The sequence below is a fragment of the Apodemus sylvaticus genome, chromosome 7, assembly GCF_947179515.1.
Source record: "Apodemus sylvaticus chromosome 7, mApoSyl1.1, whole genome shotgun sequence".
Taxonomy (NCBI): Eukaryota; Metazoa; Chordata; class Mammalia; order Rodentia; family Muridae; genus Apodemus; species Apodemus sylvaticus.
The window spans coordinates 112,070,704-112,086,116 of record NC_067478.1 but is presented as its reverse complement, the minus strand read 5'-3'; the positions used below and the strand labels follow the sequence as shown (position 1 = coordinate 112,086,116).

General features: G+C 55.6%; 2 protein-coding genes across 4 annotated transcripts; both read left to right on the top strand.

Annotated features, from left to right (window-relative positions):
- Positions 1-154: 154 nt before the first annotated feature.
- Positions 155-1,329, top strand: Icam4 (intercellular adhesion molecule 4 (Landsteiner-Wiener blood group)). The gene is made up of 3 exons (XM_052188959.1): positions 155-556; positions 670-978; positions 1,115-1,329. Exons 1-3 carry the CDS (start codon positions 187-189, stop codon positions 1,231-1,233), a joined length of 798 nt encoding a protein of 265 aa, XP_052044919.1. The 5' UTR covers positions 155-186; the 3' UTR covers positions 1,234-1,329.
- A 650-nt stretch (positions 1,330-1,979) lies between these two features.
- Icam5 (intercellular adhesion molecule 5) lies at positions 1,980-9,952 on the top strand. Of its 3 annotated transcripts, none has more exons than XM_052188956.1 (11): positions 1,980-3,165; positions 4,044-4,313; positions 4,452-4,772; positions 5,290-5,577; positions 5,788-6,042; positions 6,139-6,387; positions 7,134-7,376; positions 7,454-7,732; positions 7,823-8,062; positions 8,521-8,784; positions 9,677-9,952. In XM_052188956.1, exons 1-11 carry the CDS (start codon positions 3,084-3,086, stop codon positions 9,859-9,861), a joined length of 2,676 nt encoding a protein of 891 aa, XP_052044916.1. In that variant the 5' UTR covers positions 1,980-3,083; the 3' UTR covers positions 9,862-9,952. The 3 variants fall into 3 exon arrangements, with proteins under 3 accessions (XP_052044916.1, XP_052044915.1, XP_052044917.1); XM_052188955.1 differs by having other exon boundaries at positions 9,555-9,952; XM_052188957.1 differs by lacking the exon at positions 9,677-9,952 and having other exon boundaries at positions 7,454-7,719; positions 8,521-8,685.
- The last annotated feature ends 5,461 nt before the right edge of the window (positions 9,953-15,413 follow it).

Sequence of the window (15,413 nt, the reverse complement as noted above, 5' to 3'; positions counted from 1 at the left end):
CTAAAGAACAGGTTCAGAACTGTGCAATGGCTTTTGGTTGATTGTAGGGTCTGATGGGAGGGGCGGCAGGTATCTTCAGGCTGCTGGGGGGCCCATTCTGGGGCGTGGCCAGGGTGCCTTCTTATCTTCCCTGGCCAGCCTAAGTTCCCTGGCGTTCGGCCCGCACTTCAGCGCCGGCTTCGTGCCATGGAGTGTGCCCTTCTGCTCCCGTCGCTTTTGCTGGTAGCTGCTTATCCGGAGGGTGGGAGCCCCCAGCAGGAGTGGATGCAAACCTCTCCCGCGCCTTCCGTGACCTCAGCACCTTTCTCGGTGCGCCTTAGTCCGGAGCTGGAGGCCGTGCCTCCCGGGGGCTCAGTGTGGCTTAACTGCAGCCACAATTGCCCCCTGCCGGTGCATTCCAGCCTGCGCACTCAACTGCGGCAGGGAAAGATAGTCAATGGATCCGGCTGGGTATCTTACCAGCTACTGGATGTGAGAGCCTGGGATTCCAAGGTGCGCTGCGTCGTCACCTGCGCAGGAGAAACCCGAGAGGCCATCGCCAGGATCACTGCTTACAGTGAGGGGGACCGGGGCTCAGGCCGGGCTGGGGTGAGGGGAGAGGGGTGGAGGAAGCGGGTAGTTGGCGATTGCTTTAAGGGATGCCTGTGGGCCTTATCCTTCTTGCCTTAGAACGGCCCAGAAGCGTGATCTTGGAGCCTCCGGTCCTAGTGGGCCGCAAGTACACTCTGCGATGCTATGTGACACACGTGTTCCCAGTGGGGTTCTTGGTGGTGAGCCTGAGGAAAGGTGGCCGAGTGGTTTATCGTGAAAGTCTGGAGCGCTTCACCGGCTCAGATTTGGCTAATGTCACTTTGACCTACGACGTGATGCGGGCCGGACTCAACGACCTCTGGCTACCACTCACCTGCCACGCGCGCCTCAATCTCGGCGGGCTAGTGGTGCGCAGCAGCTCGGCACCTGTTATGTTGACAGTCCTCGGTGAGGCATCCTGCAACCCTGGGGGATTGGTGCGGGACGGGGGTTGTCGCCACTCCAAGGGGGCCCGCAGAACAGGCATGGGCTCCGTGCCTGGCGCTCCTCAGAAATCGTTCCTGATTTTCACTCCTGCCCACAGCTTTAAGCCCAGCCTCCATAGCCTTGGCCTCTACCTCCATCGCAACCCTGGTCGGGATCCTCCTGGCTGTGGGGGCTGTCTACGTGCGCAAGTACCTGGCTGTGCAGACTCAGTTATAGATCGGTTTCGATGCCTGACAAGAGGGAGGGGAAAAGCAGCCCAGAGTAATTAATTCAGAGACTCTTGTTGGGACAATAAAGTCTTCCTCCTCAGTCTTCTGACTTACGGTTCTTGGAGGAAGTGGTTTCCTACTTTTTCCAAATCCCTTACGTAGGGAGTGAAGATTTGTAGATTAGGGGTAGTACGTTTGCCTGGCCTTGTTTGTTTGTGTGTCTGTTTTTCCTTCGAGACAGGGTTTCTCTGTGTAGTCCGGCTGTCCTGGAACTCACTCTGTAGACCAGGCTGGTCTCGAACTCAGAAATCCACCTGCCTCTGCCTCCCAAGTGCTGGGATTAAAGGCATGCGCCACCACTGCCCCAGCCGGCCTTGATTTTAAAATCCCGGTAGCGGAGGAAACTACACTTCGTGTGTCTTAAGGCACCTGAAGTCTCTCCTTCAAGGCCGGCATGGGGTCCCGTGTTCCTCTGCGTAGAGTTTTGTTAGCATTATCTGTGCGGGCAGAAAGACTAAACTGACCTTCCTTCCAGAGAGGGCTAGGGCTTGACTCTTGGTATGGCTTTTCCTGATTGGCTCCGCTGATACAGGCCGGAGCTCTGATTGGAAGCTAAGTTTTCCTTCTCCTACCTCCTTTTCCACTACGGATCCTGTGCGTTGCGTTACTAGCGGAGGCCAAAGGGTGGAGCTAGACCTGGTTCCCCAGGGTTACCTTTAAAGGGGGGGCGGGGTGGGGAGGGAAACACTCGAGTGGGCGGGGCCTTCTCCAAGTAGTAGAGGAAGCAGATACCCAGATAGGAAATCTAGCATAGCAACAAGTTAGAGATAACTGTTCAGGCCACGTGAGCTGTAACAGACTTGCGTCCTGACATCGTGGTTGTTGTCCCCGAATCAGGTATGCATGTAGGGAGGGGTGTCAAAGCTTGAGGTCAAATGCGAAGTCAAAAGTGTCCCCATCTGATCTTTTGGTCCAGCTTGGATTGCAGAATCTGGCACTGGTTACCCAACAGAGGCGGCGGTGCTCCTAGCGAGGAGAGCGCAGATGCTCTGCTGAGAGAATAGGCACACAACAGCATTGTAGACACATTCCCGCTGCACTCTGGGTAAATAAAGATTGGGTGCCGGAGTCGACTCTAATTTAGATGCCTGCAAACGCTGCGCACACGCACACGTGTCCGAGTCTCCCTGGCACTTGTTCCCCTCTTCCTTCGCCGCGTGCGCGGAGGAGGTCTTAGGGGCGTGGCTCCCATACTCAGCCGGCTGGAGGTCAAAGCGAAACATCAGTTTAGGAAGGCATCCATTCTCCTCTTAGAACCACCTTTCCTGCATACTACGATTCCCCAAGCTAATACAAGCAACCTCTCCATCCATCCTTGCTCCAAGGAGCGCTGGTGGGAGGGACCGAGGATGGGCGTGGCTTGGAGACCCAGCGCGTAATCTCAGACTCTATACCTAGGGTGGTGGGTGTTTGGGCAGGGCCTCTCAGCATCCCTCCCCTCCTTCGCCAGGGATGACGCGGGAGAGCGTGGTCGCCCCCAGAAAGCTTTAGACCATTAGGCCGACCTTTACGTAGACCTCTCCCCCATGGGGTACCGCTCTTGCCTGGCTAGCTCGCCTGCACTAAGGCCCGGAACAACCCAGTGCGCGCTCGCCTCCTGTCAGCTCGCCCCCCATCACCGCCTCTGTCACCGCCCCCTCCTTGGAAACCAAGTTACCAACGTTTAAACCAATCCCTGGGCGCAATTCTGCCACCCCCACACTCCACCCGCTGCGCGGCGCGGTCCTCCCAGCCCGGCTCTCCATCACTCGCGCTCCCCTCGCCTTCTGCGCTCTCCCCTCCCCGGCAGCGTCGGCAATGCCGGGGCCTTCGCCAGGGCTGCGCCCAGCGCTCCTCGGCCTCTGGGCTGCCCTGGGCCTGGGGATCCTAGGCATCTCAGGTAAGAAGAGTCCGCTCGCGGAGCCAGGTGGATAAGGCAGGGGGCGGAATTGGAGGACCAGAGGGGGCGGCCCGGGTGTCCCCTCCAGGCTCCGCCCTCTTCTAGCTTCCCACGCTTCTGCCACCATCTGGAGCTCGGGGCTTCTCCCCGTCCTTCCTCCACCCCAACACACCTCGATCTTTCAGATCTGAACCCAGCACCTTTTCTGGATTCAGGGTTTTGCACCCAACCTGGCTCAGGAGACACTGTGGTTCTCCTGTTCTCTCCTGCTCTGTCGTGCCCTAAGGTTCACAGACTGGCATCATCCCTATTTATGATCCTCAAAGACCCCATCTCCTCAACTGTCATAACTCAGAGGCTCTATACCCTCTCCACCTGGAGCCCTGGCAACCGGCTTTCTAGGGCTTTGCCCGCGGTTCCCTCCCGGAATGCAGCCTTGTGGCTTTCTGTTCAAGTTACTCAAGTTTGGGGACAATTTCCTTTAAGCCTTTGACTCAGTCTCATTTTTACTTTGCTTTCGCCCCCAGCCTCGGTGTCTCTCCCCCATTTCCTGACGACCTGTCAGGGTCTTAAGAGTGACTTGGTTCCCCACCCCCACCCCCAAACTGGAGTCTCCTCCTCCTCACTATTGACATGTGCATCTGAGACCCCATCTCTGCACCGGGCTTCCCCATCTCTGCTGTAGACAGCAAGGCTTCCGGAGATGCCCCTCTAAGAGTGCGTCAGTCCCGAATCTTGAGAGGGATGCGGGACCCCCTTGCTATTTCTTGGCGGTGGTCTTTCCCCGTCCTTACAGACACCCCTGGTTTGGGAATATGGGGACCGCTAAGATTTCAGAGATGGGGGTCCCTAGGCTGAGCCCGCGTTTTCCCGGGCAGCGGTCGCGCTAGAACCTTTCTGGGCGGACCTTCAGCCCCGCGTGGCGCTGGTGGAGCGCGGGGGCTCGCTGTGGCTCAACTGCAGCACTAACTGTCCGCGGCCGGAGCGCGGTGGCCTGGAGACCTCGCTACGCCGAAACGGGACCCAGAGGGGTCTGCGCTGGCTGGCTCGGCAGCTGGTGGACATCCGAGAGCCTGAGACCCAGCCGGTTTGCTTCTTCCGCTGCGCGCGCCGCACACTCCAAGCGCGTGGGCTAATCCGAACTTTCCGTGAGTTCTGGGCGGGCACGCCCCTTGGGTCTCTGGCCCTCCCCCTAAAGCTCCGCCCACCCGTCCTCTGATCCTCCTTCTTAGGCAAGTCCTGAAAGCACTACAGCTTGCTGGAGCAGAGGTTTTGGTCCCTTGCAGAACGACCGGATCGGGTAGAGCTGATGCCGCTTCCTCCGTGGCAGCCCGTGGGCGAGAACTTCACCTTGAGCTGCAGGGTCCCGGGAGCAGGACCCCGAGCGAGCCTCACGTTGACCCTGCTGCGGGGCTCCCAGGAGCTGATTCGCCGCAGTTTCGTAGGCGAGCCACCCCGAGCGCGGGGTGCGATGCTCACCGCCACGGTCCTGGCGCGCAGGGAGGACCACAGGGTCAATTTCTCATGCCTCGCGGAGCTTGACCTGCGGCCACACGGCTTGGGGCTGTTTGCAAATAGCTCGGCCCCCAGACAGCTCCGCACCTTTGGTGAGTACGAACCCTAACTGACAGGTTTTAAGAAGTTCAGGGCAACCAGGCGTGGTGGTGTAGGCCCTAAGTCCCAGCCCAAGCAGAACTAAAGCGGATCTCTTGTGAATTTAAAGTCCAGCCTGGTCTACATAGCCAGGGCCGAATAGTTAAATCCCCAAGGACTTAGCAGCTAGTGTTACTTCAACACAGGTACCGCATAAGTGCTTTCTTCTGTGGGTTTTTCTTTATGCATGTATTTATTGAAAGAAAATGAGAGAGTGTGTGTGTATGCATTTATGCACATCCATGGTGCCTGTGGGAGTTAAAGGACAAGTGGGAGTTTAGTTCTCTCCTTCCATCGTGTAGGTCCTGGGGATCGAATCAAGTCGTCAGGCTTAGCGACAAGCACCTATACTTGCGATGCCATCTCGCCCGCCTGTATCTTGGGGATGAAACCGAACAATGCATGCAAATTGGTTGGTCAACACTGAATGCTTAGTTCATAAATTCAAACCCTGTTCTTTGCCTACCCTAGCCATGCCTCCGCTTTCCCCGAGCCTTACAGCTCCCCGATTCTTAGAAGTGGGCTCAGAAAGGCCGGTGACTTGCACGTTGGACGGTTTGTTTCCTGCCCCAGAAGCCGGGGTTTACCTCTCTCTGGGCGATCAGAGGCTTCATCCTAATGTGACGCTCGATGGGGACAGCCTTGTGGCCTCTGCCACGGCTACAGCAAGCGCAGAACAGGAAGGCACCAAACCGCTGATGTGCGTCGTGACCCTCGGCGGCGAAAGCAGGGAGACCCAGGAAAACCTGATTGTCTACAGTAAGGGGAATCCAGGAGGGTCTTCAATGGCTGGGGCTGGGGCCAGAGTCTCACAAAGGCGGAGTCTATAAAGTGGGCGGGACCTCTACGCCAGAACCAGCAAGGCCTGAGAATTCCAGGGCAGGAGCAAATAGAAACCGGAAATGAATAAATGGATGGGGCTGAGTTACCTGAGTGGGGAGTGAACCCCACCCAATTCTCCGCCCCCAGGCTTCCCGGCTCCTCTTCTGACTTTGAGTGAGCCAGAAGCCCCCGAGGGAAAGATGGTGACCGTAAGCTGCTGGGCAGGGGCTCGAGCCCTTGTCACCTTGGAGGGGGTTCCAGCTGCGGTCCCGGGGCAGCCCGCTGAGCTCCAGTTAAATGTTACAAAGGACGACGACAAGCGGGGCTTCTTCTGCGACGCTGCCCTCGACGTGGACGGGGAAACTCTAAGAAAGAACCAGAGCTCCGAGCTTCGTGTCCTGTGTGAGTGGATGTTGAGCCTGTCTCTGTGACCTCCAAGGACCCTATTACCAGTCCCGTCTTTAACCTTGTCGTATCTCCTCTGCCTCCTGCCCGCAGACGCACCTCGGCTGGATGACATGGATTGTCCCAGGAGCTGGACGTGGCCAGAGGGTCCAGAGCAGACCCTCCACTGTGAGGCCCGTGGGAACCCCGAGCCCTCGGTGCACTGTGCAAGGCCCGACGGCGGGGCGGTGCTAGCGCTGGGTCTGCTGGGGCCAGTGACGCGTGCCCTCGCAGGCACTTATCGATGTACGGCAGTCAATGGGCAAGGCCAGGCGGTCAAGGACGTGACCCTGACCGTGGAATGTGAGTGAGGAGAGGAGTGCAGGCTCGTCTCCTTTGATTCGCAGAGTGAGGGGAGACTGGCCTGTCCAGAGTGGAAAGAGGCCCGGCCCAGCAGGGGCTGAGGGCAGGTGAAAGGTGTTCATAAACTTGGTGGGTCCTGGTGACCGGGCACAGTCTGGCAAAGCAAGCAGTCAAGAGAGTGTACCTGGAGCCGGGCGGTGGTGGTGCATGCTTTTAATCCCAGCACTTGGGAGGCAGAGGCAGGCGGATTTCTGAGTTCGAGGCCAGCCTGGTGTACAGAGTGAGTTCCAGGACAGCCAGGGCTACACAGAGAAACCCTGTCTCGAAAAAACTAAAAGAAAGAGAGAGCACCTGGGAAGGTGTGATGGGTGCTTTGTGGGAATCAGTCAACAGCATCCTGAGACCTCAGGAAAGGGACTGATTACCTGAAGTTATCTCCAGAACCCACATGAAGGGGGAGGGAGAGAACGCCCACCTTTTCATGCCCCCCCCCCATATCACATAGAGTAAATAAAGAAATAAAATGGTTCATGCCGGAGCGAAAAGCTATCTCCGGAAGGCCTAGAGCAGTGGTGGCACATGCCTTTAATCCCAGCACTCGGTAGGCAAAGGCAGGCAGATCTCTGTGAGTTTGAGGCCAGCCTGGTCTACAAAGCAAGTTCCAGGCCAGCCTGGTCTACACAGGGAAATCCTGTTGCAAAACAAACACCACACAAATAAACAACCAAAACCAAAATCCATTCCAGATGCCCCAGCGCTGGACAGTGTAGGCTGCCCAGAACGTATTACTTGGCTGGAGGGAACGGAGGCATCGCTCAGCTGTGTGGCACACGGGGTCCCACCGCCGAGTGTGAGCTGTGTGCGCTCTGGAAAGGAGGAAGTCATGGAAGGGCCACTACACGTGGCTCGGGAGCACGCTGGCACTTACCGATGCGAAGCCATCAACGCCAGAGGATCGGCGGCCAAAAACGTGGCTGTCACGGTGGAATGTGAGTAGGGGTGACTACAGCCAAGTCCGCATGCATCCTCTGTCCTCAGTGTGAACCCTTTTTTCCCTGCTTCCTAGATGGTCCCAGTTTTGAGGAGTTGGGCTGCCCCAGCAACTGGACGTGGGTAGAGGGGTCTGGAAAGCTGTTTTCCTGTGAAGTTGATGGGAAGCCAGAACCACGTGTGGAGTGCGTAGGCTCGGAGGGCGCAAGCGAAGGGATAGTGTTGCCCCTGGTGTCCTCAGACTCTGGTCCTAGAAACTCTATGACCCCCGGTAACCTGTCACCGGGCGTTTACCTCTGCAACGCCACCAACCGGCATGGCTCCGCGGTCAAAACAGTCGTCGTAAGCGCGGAGTGTGAGCAGGGGCCCAGGTGGGCGGAAAGGACCGGGTGTCCCTGGATCCTCGCCCTCCCTGACGTCCCTCCTTATGGTGGCTGATCTGCAGCGCCGCCACAGATGGATGAATCCAGTTGCCCAAGTCACCAGACCTGGCTGGAAGGAGCTGAGGCTACCGCGCTGGCCTGCAGTGCCAGGGGCCGCCCCTCTCCACGGGTGCGTTGCTCCAGGGAGGGTGCCTCCAGGCTGGAGAGGCTCCAGGTGTCCCGAGAGGATGCGGGGACCTACCGCTGTGTGGCCACCAACGCGCATGGCACGGATTCGCGGACAGTCACTGTGGGTGTGGAATGTGAGTGAGGGCAGCGCTGAGAAGTGCCTTGAGGGCCAGCCGGGGTGGCAGTCCAGTGGGTAGAGGGGCTCAGTTAGCACCCACAAAGCTGTATACTCTATTCCCAATACTCTTTCATTTTAACACTTGGGAGGCAGAGACAGGCAGATCTCGGTTCCCAGATAGCCCGCTCTCTGTCCAGGACAGCTTAATATACAAAGGGGCTACAGCGCCCCCCCCCCAAGATGACATAGGCCCCCTCTGGCTCCCTGTCTCTCTGCCCCACCCTACTCATGGGAAATTTCTCCGAATACCCCCCGCCCCCCCAGTAAGAAAAAAGCACTTTTGTTTCCATGCCGGGTGGTTGGTGTCCTGGGAGGCAGCAGTTTTGCCCTCCCATCCCAAGAGGGGTGGTCTCAGGCCTCCTAGGGTGTTTGCTTAAGACGCAGAGCTAAGCTGCGGTCTTCCTCTCCCGGCAGACCGGCCTGTGGTGGCTGAGCTGGCAGCGTCGCCCCCAAGCGTGCGACCAGGCGGTAACTTCACGCTGACCTGCCGTGCAGAGGCCTGGCCTCCAGCCCAGATCAGCTGGCGCGCGCCCCCGGGGGCTCTCAACCTCGGCCTCTCCGGCAACAACAGCACGCTGAGCGTGGCGGGCGCCATGGGCAGCCATGGCGGCGAGTACGAGTGTGCAGCGACCAATGCGCATGGGCGCCACTCACGGCGCATCACGGTGCGCGTGGCCGGTGAGTGGCAGGCTCCTGGGGTAGAGGTGGGGCAAGGGACATGCACCAAGGAGTGACCTAGGCCTTGGGGTGACTGACCCCCACCCTCCTCTGTATGGAAGACCCAAGGGGACCAATGTAGAGGCCAAGAGCTCCTGATGGGTGGGGTTGTTTGGGACAGATTAGGGTAAGGAAGTGTAGAATGGGAAGAAGCCAGGGCAACACCGCAGGCCTTTTGTCCCAGCACCTGGGAGGTGGAGGTAGTTGATCCTGAATTCAAGGTCATCCTCAGCTATACAGGGGCTGCAAGGCCTGCCTATGCCATATAAGACCTGTTTCAAACACAAAAGGGAGAACGGATCTCTTAGGACAGACTGTGGTGTGTGTGTGTGTGTGTGTGTGTGTGTGTGTAGAGTGGGTGCTAGGAGTTAAGAAACACTTGATCCCGTTCAGTCTTCACCATGTTATTGTGGGGAACTGGGGTCAGAGATTTTTGATGGTGGCCCCAGTTCATGACTATCCTGGGACTGGGGTCTGTCAGAGCTGAGCTGGGCCCTCCAAGCTGTCTCCTTAGGAAGATGGGAAGATCTGGGTCATTAAAGGGTATGAGGGGCGTCGTCCAGGGCTTATAATCGCATGGCCTAAGAGGGGTGTATATTGGTATTTTGGGTTTTCCCCGAGGAGGGAGAGGCCTTTTGGGAGCCTCTTCCATCGGGCTGCAATGATAGGTGCATGGAGGGCTCAAGGGAGAGAGGAGGTTTGCCCAAGCTGGCGAGGGTCTGCGCCCACAGGTCCATGGCTGTGGGTCGCTGTGGGCGGTGCGGCAGGGGGCGCGGCGCTGCTGGCCGCAGGGGCCGGCCTGGCCTTCTACGTGCAATCCACCGCTTGCAAGAAGGGCGAATACAACGTGCAGGAGGCCGAGAGCTCAGGCGAGGCGGTGTGTCTCAATGGCGCGGGCGGGACGCCAGGTGCAGAAGGCGGAGCAGAGACCCCGGGCACTGCCGAGTCACCTGCAGATGGCGAGGTTTTCGCCATCCAGCTGACATCTTCCTGAGCCTGTTCCCAGCGCCCACAGGGGCCTCGCAAGCGCAGGGGTAGACGTATGTATTGTTCGCTCTCTATTTATTCAGCTCCAGGGGCGTCGCCTCCATTTCCTACCCATTCCCTTCAATAAAGTTTTTATAAAGGAGTCTAGGTCTCTGTAATGTGCAGCCATGAGGGTTGAATCCCAATCTCAAGGTGTGTGTGTGTGTGTGTGTGTGTGTGTGTGTGTGTGTGTGTCTGTGTGTGGTTTTCCTCCTGGAGATTTATACATAGCACTACAGCAGATCTGCTGAGAGCAAGGGTCATCATCTTCAATGGAATAAAGGTGACTGTATTTCTTTCTTTCTTTCTTTCTTTCTTTCTTTCTTTCTTTCTTTCTTTCTTTCTTTCTCTTCCTCCTCTTCTGTTTTTGTTTTTGTTTTCTTTTAAGACAGGGTTTCTCTGTGTAGCTCTGGAGGCAGAGGCAGGCAGATCTCTGAGTTTGAGGCCAGCCTAGACTATAGCGTGAGCTCCAGACAGCCAGGACTACACAGAAACCATGTCTTGCAAAAACATGCTCTAGCCGAGCAGTGGTAGCGCATGCCTTTAATCCCAGCACTCTGGGAGGCAGAGGCAGGCAGATTTCTGTATTCGAGGCCAGCCTGGTCTACAGAGTGAGTTCCAGGACAGCCAGGACTACACAGAGAAACCCTGCCTCGAAAAACTAAAAAGAAAAAGAAAAAGAAAACCATGTTCTTCATTCAAAGCACTTCCTTCCTTCTATTTCCCATGTTTCCAGTTTGCTCCAAGCCATCTGTGTGCTATGAGACCTGGCACTGGAGTGGGATGCTTCCTGGTACTCTCCAATTTCCTGCAGTCAGAGGACACTGGGCAGGCTGGAGACTAGCTTCTTTCCCTTTCTGTCTTAGTTGGGTTTACTGCTGTGAACAGACACCATGACCAAGGCAACTCTTATAAGGACAACATTTAATCGGGGCCGGCTCACAGGTTCAGAGGGTCAGTCCATTGTCATCAAGGCAGAGGCATGGCAGCATCCAGGCAGGCGTGGTGCAGGAGGAGCTGAGAGTTCTACATCTTCACCCACGCCCACAGGGACACACCTACTCCAACTAGACCACACCTCCTAATGGTGCCACTCAAACCACTGCACCTCCCTACCACTTCTCCCTTCTGCCCAGTGGCTGCCCTCTGCTCTCAGACCTCCAAGGTGGGAATAAAGGCGGCTCTCCCAGGCCTGGCTCTAGACAGAGCAAGGGCCCTTAGTCAGCATGAGCACGGCCATCTTGCCCCTTTCCTAGTAGTCTGTGGGTTTCTAGGATGAAGAAACCCTGTTTCTCTGGCACACTAGATGGGAGAAGGGTGGATCAGAAGTTGAAACTGATTCTTGTGTGAGTGTTCAGTCGGAGGCCAGTCTGAGAGAAGAGCTCTCTACCCTGAAAGCAAACCAACAGAATGGTAGAGGGGCTCAGTTGCTAAAGTGATTGCCACAGGATCTCACTTCAGCCCCCAACAATGACAGAGAACTGGGGGCAGCTGTGGGCGGGACAAGCAACTCCGAGGGCGAAGGTACTTACGGTACAGGTCTGCCAACCTCAGGCTGGTCCCCAGAAACCAGAGGAGGGTGGAGAGAGTGGAGGTGTGCTTTGACCTCCCCCCCCCCAACTGCAGCACTCATGTCCCTCCCAGCACACACACACACACACACACACAAAGAGTGTCATAGCCATGAGAGGTGGAGACAAGGCTGTGGCTCTACTGTCCCGCCAGCCTAACCTTGCAGGCAAGGTCCAGATGGGGATGAGCAGGGAAAGGTGCTGGGAACAAGCCCAAAGATGTTCAGGCCCAGGACCTCCAGGGTAGAAGGGTAGAAAGAGAAAACTGACTCTGAAAATTGTCCCCTAACCTCTGAGCGCCCACGGAGTGGCACCATTAGGAGGTGTGGCCTTGTTGGAGTAGGAGTGTCACTGTGGGCGTGGGCTTTAAGACCCTCATCCTAGCTGCCTGTAAGCCACTCTCCTCCTGTCTGCCTTTGGGTGTTGATGTAGAACTCACAGCTCCTCCTGCACCAGGTCTGCCTGACCGCTGCCAAGCTTCCAGCCCTGATGATGATGGACTGAACCTCTGAAGCCAGCCTCCATTAAATGTTGTAACTGCACACACACCCTCAAGGCAATTTAATTATTTAATTAAAAAAAATAGCCACAATGTGAATGACACTTGAGGAAGCCAAGGAAGTGCAATTGAGGTTAGTTTCTGGTGCGCGCAAATACACACACACACACAAGCACACACGCACACAAACACAGCAATGGGTTCTAGCTTTTGGGGTGTTCCTCCACTTGAAGAGGGAACCCCTGTCCCAGTGTAAACACTTTCTCCTTCCTGTGTCCACCTGTGTCCCACTTTATCCCCCCCCTTGCCTTTCCACTCTGCCTCTCCCAATTCACTGTAGATAAACAAGGGGATCAGCTGCACCCCCACAGCACAGCACCCTCCCCTCCCCCTCTGAGGCAGAGGCAGAGGAGAGAACAGCTGGGCCTGCTCCCCGCAGCCTCCTCCTCATTTTCTGCTCCCTGAAAAGCAGGGACACACAGCTCTGGGGAAGGAACTGGGTCTCTTCCCCCATTGGTCGTTCAGATGCAAACATTTAATGAGTAAAGATGGGAACAGGAAGCAGAACAGGAGACAGCGCTGTGCCAGGGACGGAAGCGAGACAGCGGAGGCCAAGTGTGAGTCCCTGCTGCCCCCCCACCTCTGAATCATCTCTTTATTCCTATCGGCCACCTCAAGCTTCCTGCGGCTCACAAAGTCCTGCTGTTCAGGGCAGTTTCTGCTGGCTTGGTTGGCTGGTTGGTTGGTTTGGTTTGGTTTGGTTTTTTGAGACAGGGTTTCTCTGTGTAGCCTTGGCTGTCCTAGAACTTGCTCTGTAGACCCAGCTGGTCTTGAACTCACAGAGATCCACTTGCCTCTGCCTTCCGAGTGCTGGGATTAAAGGCATGCACCACTGTGCCCATCCAACTGGAGCTCCTAGGGGGAAAATACATGGAAGCCAGACTGTGTGCTGAGGAGCTTCTAGAAGGCTGTACAGCCTGGGGAACGGTTCCCAGAAGACACCTGTGCTAGAATAACCCCGTGACGATGATCAAGCCTGTGGCAGGGCTGGAATTATCCCCCAGACTAAGGGGGCTACATTCCTCTCCACCAAGGGTTATGTTAGAGGTGGAGGTGGTTTGCCCAGCCACAAACTCCCCGAACAGCCAGGTGAGGTGAGTAGAGAGGCTACCATCACAGTGCCAACCAAGGGCCTGTCTGACACAAGGAGCCAGCGGGCACACGGGGGAGAGCGGGGCCACATTCATGCTCGTCCCTGAGTAGGTCTGAGCAGATGAGGCTCACTGAGCTTATCAGGGGTGTAAACCACAGGGAGGCTCCTGGGAAGAGCTCTAGGAAACGGAAACAAAATGTCTCAGAGAGAATGACGGAGTTACAGGAGCTAATTAAGTTAGCGCCTCCTAGCCGTGCTGTGTAGCCAACCTTGATCTGTGGAGCAGGCACCTGATACAAACGGATGGTGTGTCGTGTCCACGCTGTACTGGAGCTTGCTTATGTTTGAAGTCAGTACCTTCTTAGTTGTGAACCTCTGGTATCACCTGACACTTGCTGAGAACAGGTGACAACAGACTCTCAGAGAGCTTCCCCTAGGTCAGCTCTGTAACCCACCATTTGTTGTGGGACGTGGTGGCTCAGATGTCTTGTCTTGTCCTCTAGAAGAACTAACTTATATGTGTTATGTGTGTGTGTATAATTATATATAATATATTGTATATATAAAGTATATGTGCTTAAATATAACATAATTACACACACACACACACATATATATAAAGGAAATTATTGGAATGGCTCACAGGCTATGGTCTAGATAGTCCAACAATGCCCGTCTAACAACAGAAGATCCAAGAATCTAGTAGTTGTTCAGTTTACAAGGCTGGATGTCTCCTCTGATGTTCAGTATATGTCGGAATCCTGAAGAAGTAGGCTCTAACGCTGGTGAAGAAATGGACTTGCTAGCAAGAGTAAGGACAAACAAGCAAGAAGAGAGATCCCATGTCCTTTACAGAGGACGGCAGACGGCATGGCCCAGGTTAAAGGTGAGCCTTCTGCCGGCCATCGAGGGGGTCTGGAAGAGCTGGCCCACTCAGCAGCCATCTGGGCCCAGCCCCAGCCCTGTGGGCCAGCCAGGGCCAGCACCTACTCCACCTATGAGTGGCTGGACCTTGCGGAGCCGGTGCTGCAGAACCAGATCTGAGAGCACGCCATTACCGCCAAACCTGAAGCAGAGCTGTGACTAAAGAAGTCTCTGCGGTGGTCCGGTATTTATGGTGCTTCAGAGACCAGAGGCCTGGGGCCAGACGCAGTGACCTGTGGCAGTGAGTATTTATTTATACCTAGGGACAGGACACGCTGCGGTTCCCAGTGCTGCTTTGCTCTGGAGGGTTGGGAGGATGAAGGAGCAGAGCAGGCAGTGTAGACGAGGTGAAGAGAGGCTGAGCCACCTCGATGATGTCTGACGCCTGAGGCCTGAGCTGCTGCCAAGAGGCCATGTTGTCATGTGTGTGTGTGTGTGTGTGTGTGTGTGTGGCCTGTACCGCTCCCCGAGGCTGATGTCTGTAGTCTGTGCTGCTGCCTGAAGCCATGTTGATGTCCCTGAGCTGCTGCCAGGACAGTGGACTTATGGCTTACGGCGTATGATGATGCCAGAGGCCAGGTGGATGTCCCGGTCTGTACTGTTGACAGATACAAAGTGGGAGTCCGCGATCCGTGCTCCTGCTGACCATAAAGGACACGGAAGCTTTATCTGCAGTGGTGTTGATAGCTGCAGACTCAGTCGAGGAAGAGGGACATAGAAGGCTTCTGTGACAACCTCCCACCACCCGAAAAAGTAACAACCTGGACAGGAAGCCATCGAAGAGAATTCTTAAAAACCGTGGTAAGGATGCTGAGGTGTGGCTCCCCACAATGGATGGCCGCTGTCAGGGTGATCACAGGTCCCCACTTTTCGTTAAGACCTGGCCACTGGGAGTCTGACCCTGCTCAGTGACTATATGAACCACACCAACTGGACTTTTTGTTGTTGTTTGTGTTTTTAAAATCTTTTTTGAGGGGACATAAGAGTAGGGGTAGGGGAGTTGGAGAGATGGCTCAGCAGTTAAGTGCACTGACTGCTCTTCAGAAGGTCCTGAGTTCAAATCCCAGCCACCACATGGTGGCTCACAACCATCTGTAATGGGATCTGACGCCCTCTTCTGGTGTGTCTGAAGACAGCTGCACTGTACTTACACATAATAAATAAATAAATCTTAAAAAAAAATGGGGGTAGGGAGTAGGTCTGAGAGGACTGGGAAGAAAGGGTAATCTGGATGCATTAGGTGAAATTCCCAAATAATCAATAAAGGTATTATGTTTAAAGAGTGGGTCTTTCTACTTCAAAAGATTTAATTAAAAAAAAGCCCTCACAGGTATGCCCAGTCATTTAGATTTTAATTAATTCCAGATGTAGTCAAGTTGACAAACTAGAATAGCCATCACAAGTCCATCCCTTATCA

Bases quoted from the DNA above. Each gene is read 5' to 3' on its own strand.
- Icam5 (XM_052188955.1), top strand. From the start codon at position 3,084: ATGCCGGGGCCTTCGCCAGGGCTGCGCCCAGCGCTCCTCGGCCTCTGG. The intron at 6,043-6,138 runs GTGAGTGGATGT...TCCTGCCCGCAG, and splicing joins CTCCGAGCTTCGTGTCCTGT to ACGCACCTCGGCTGGATGAC. The intron at 7,733-7,822 runs GTGAGCAGGGGC...GCTGATCTGCAG, and splicing joins AGTCGTCGTAAGCGCGGAGT to CGCCGCCACAGATGGATGAA.
- Icam4 (XM_052188959.1), top strand. From the start codon at position 187: ATGGAGTGTGCCCTTCTGCTCCCGTCGCTTTTGCTGGTAGCTGCTTAT. The intron at 557-669 runs GTGAGGGGGACC...TTCTTGCCTTAG, and splicing joins CGCCAGGATCACTGCTTACA to AACGGCCCAGAAGCGTGATC. The intron at 979-1,114 runs GTGAGGCATCCT...TCCTGCCCACAG, and splicing joins TGTTATGTTGACAGTCCTCG to CTTTAAGCCCAGCCTCCATA.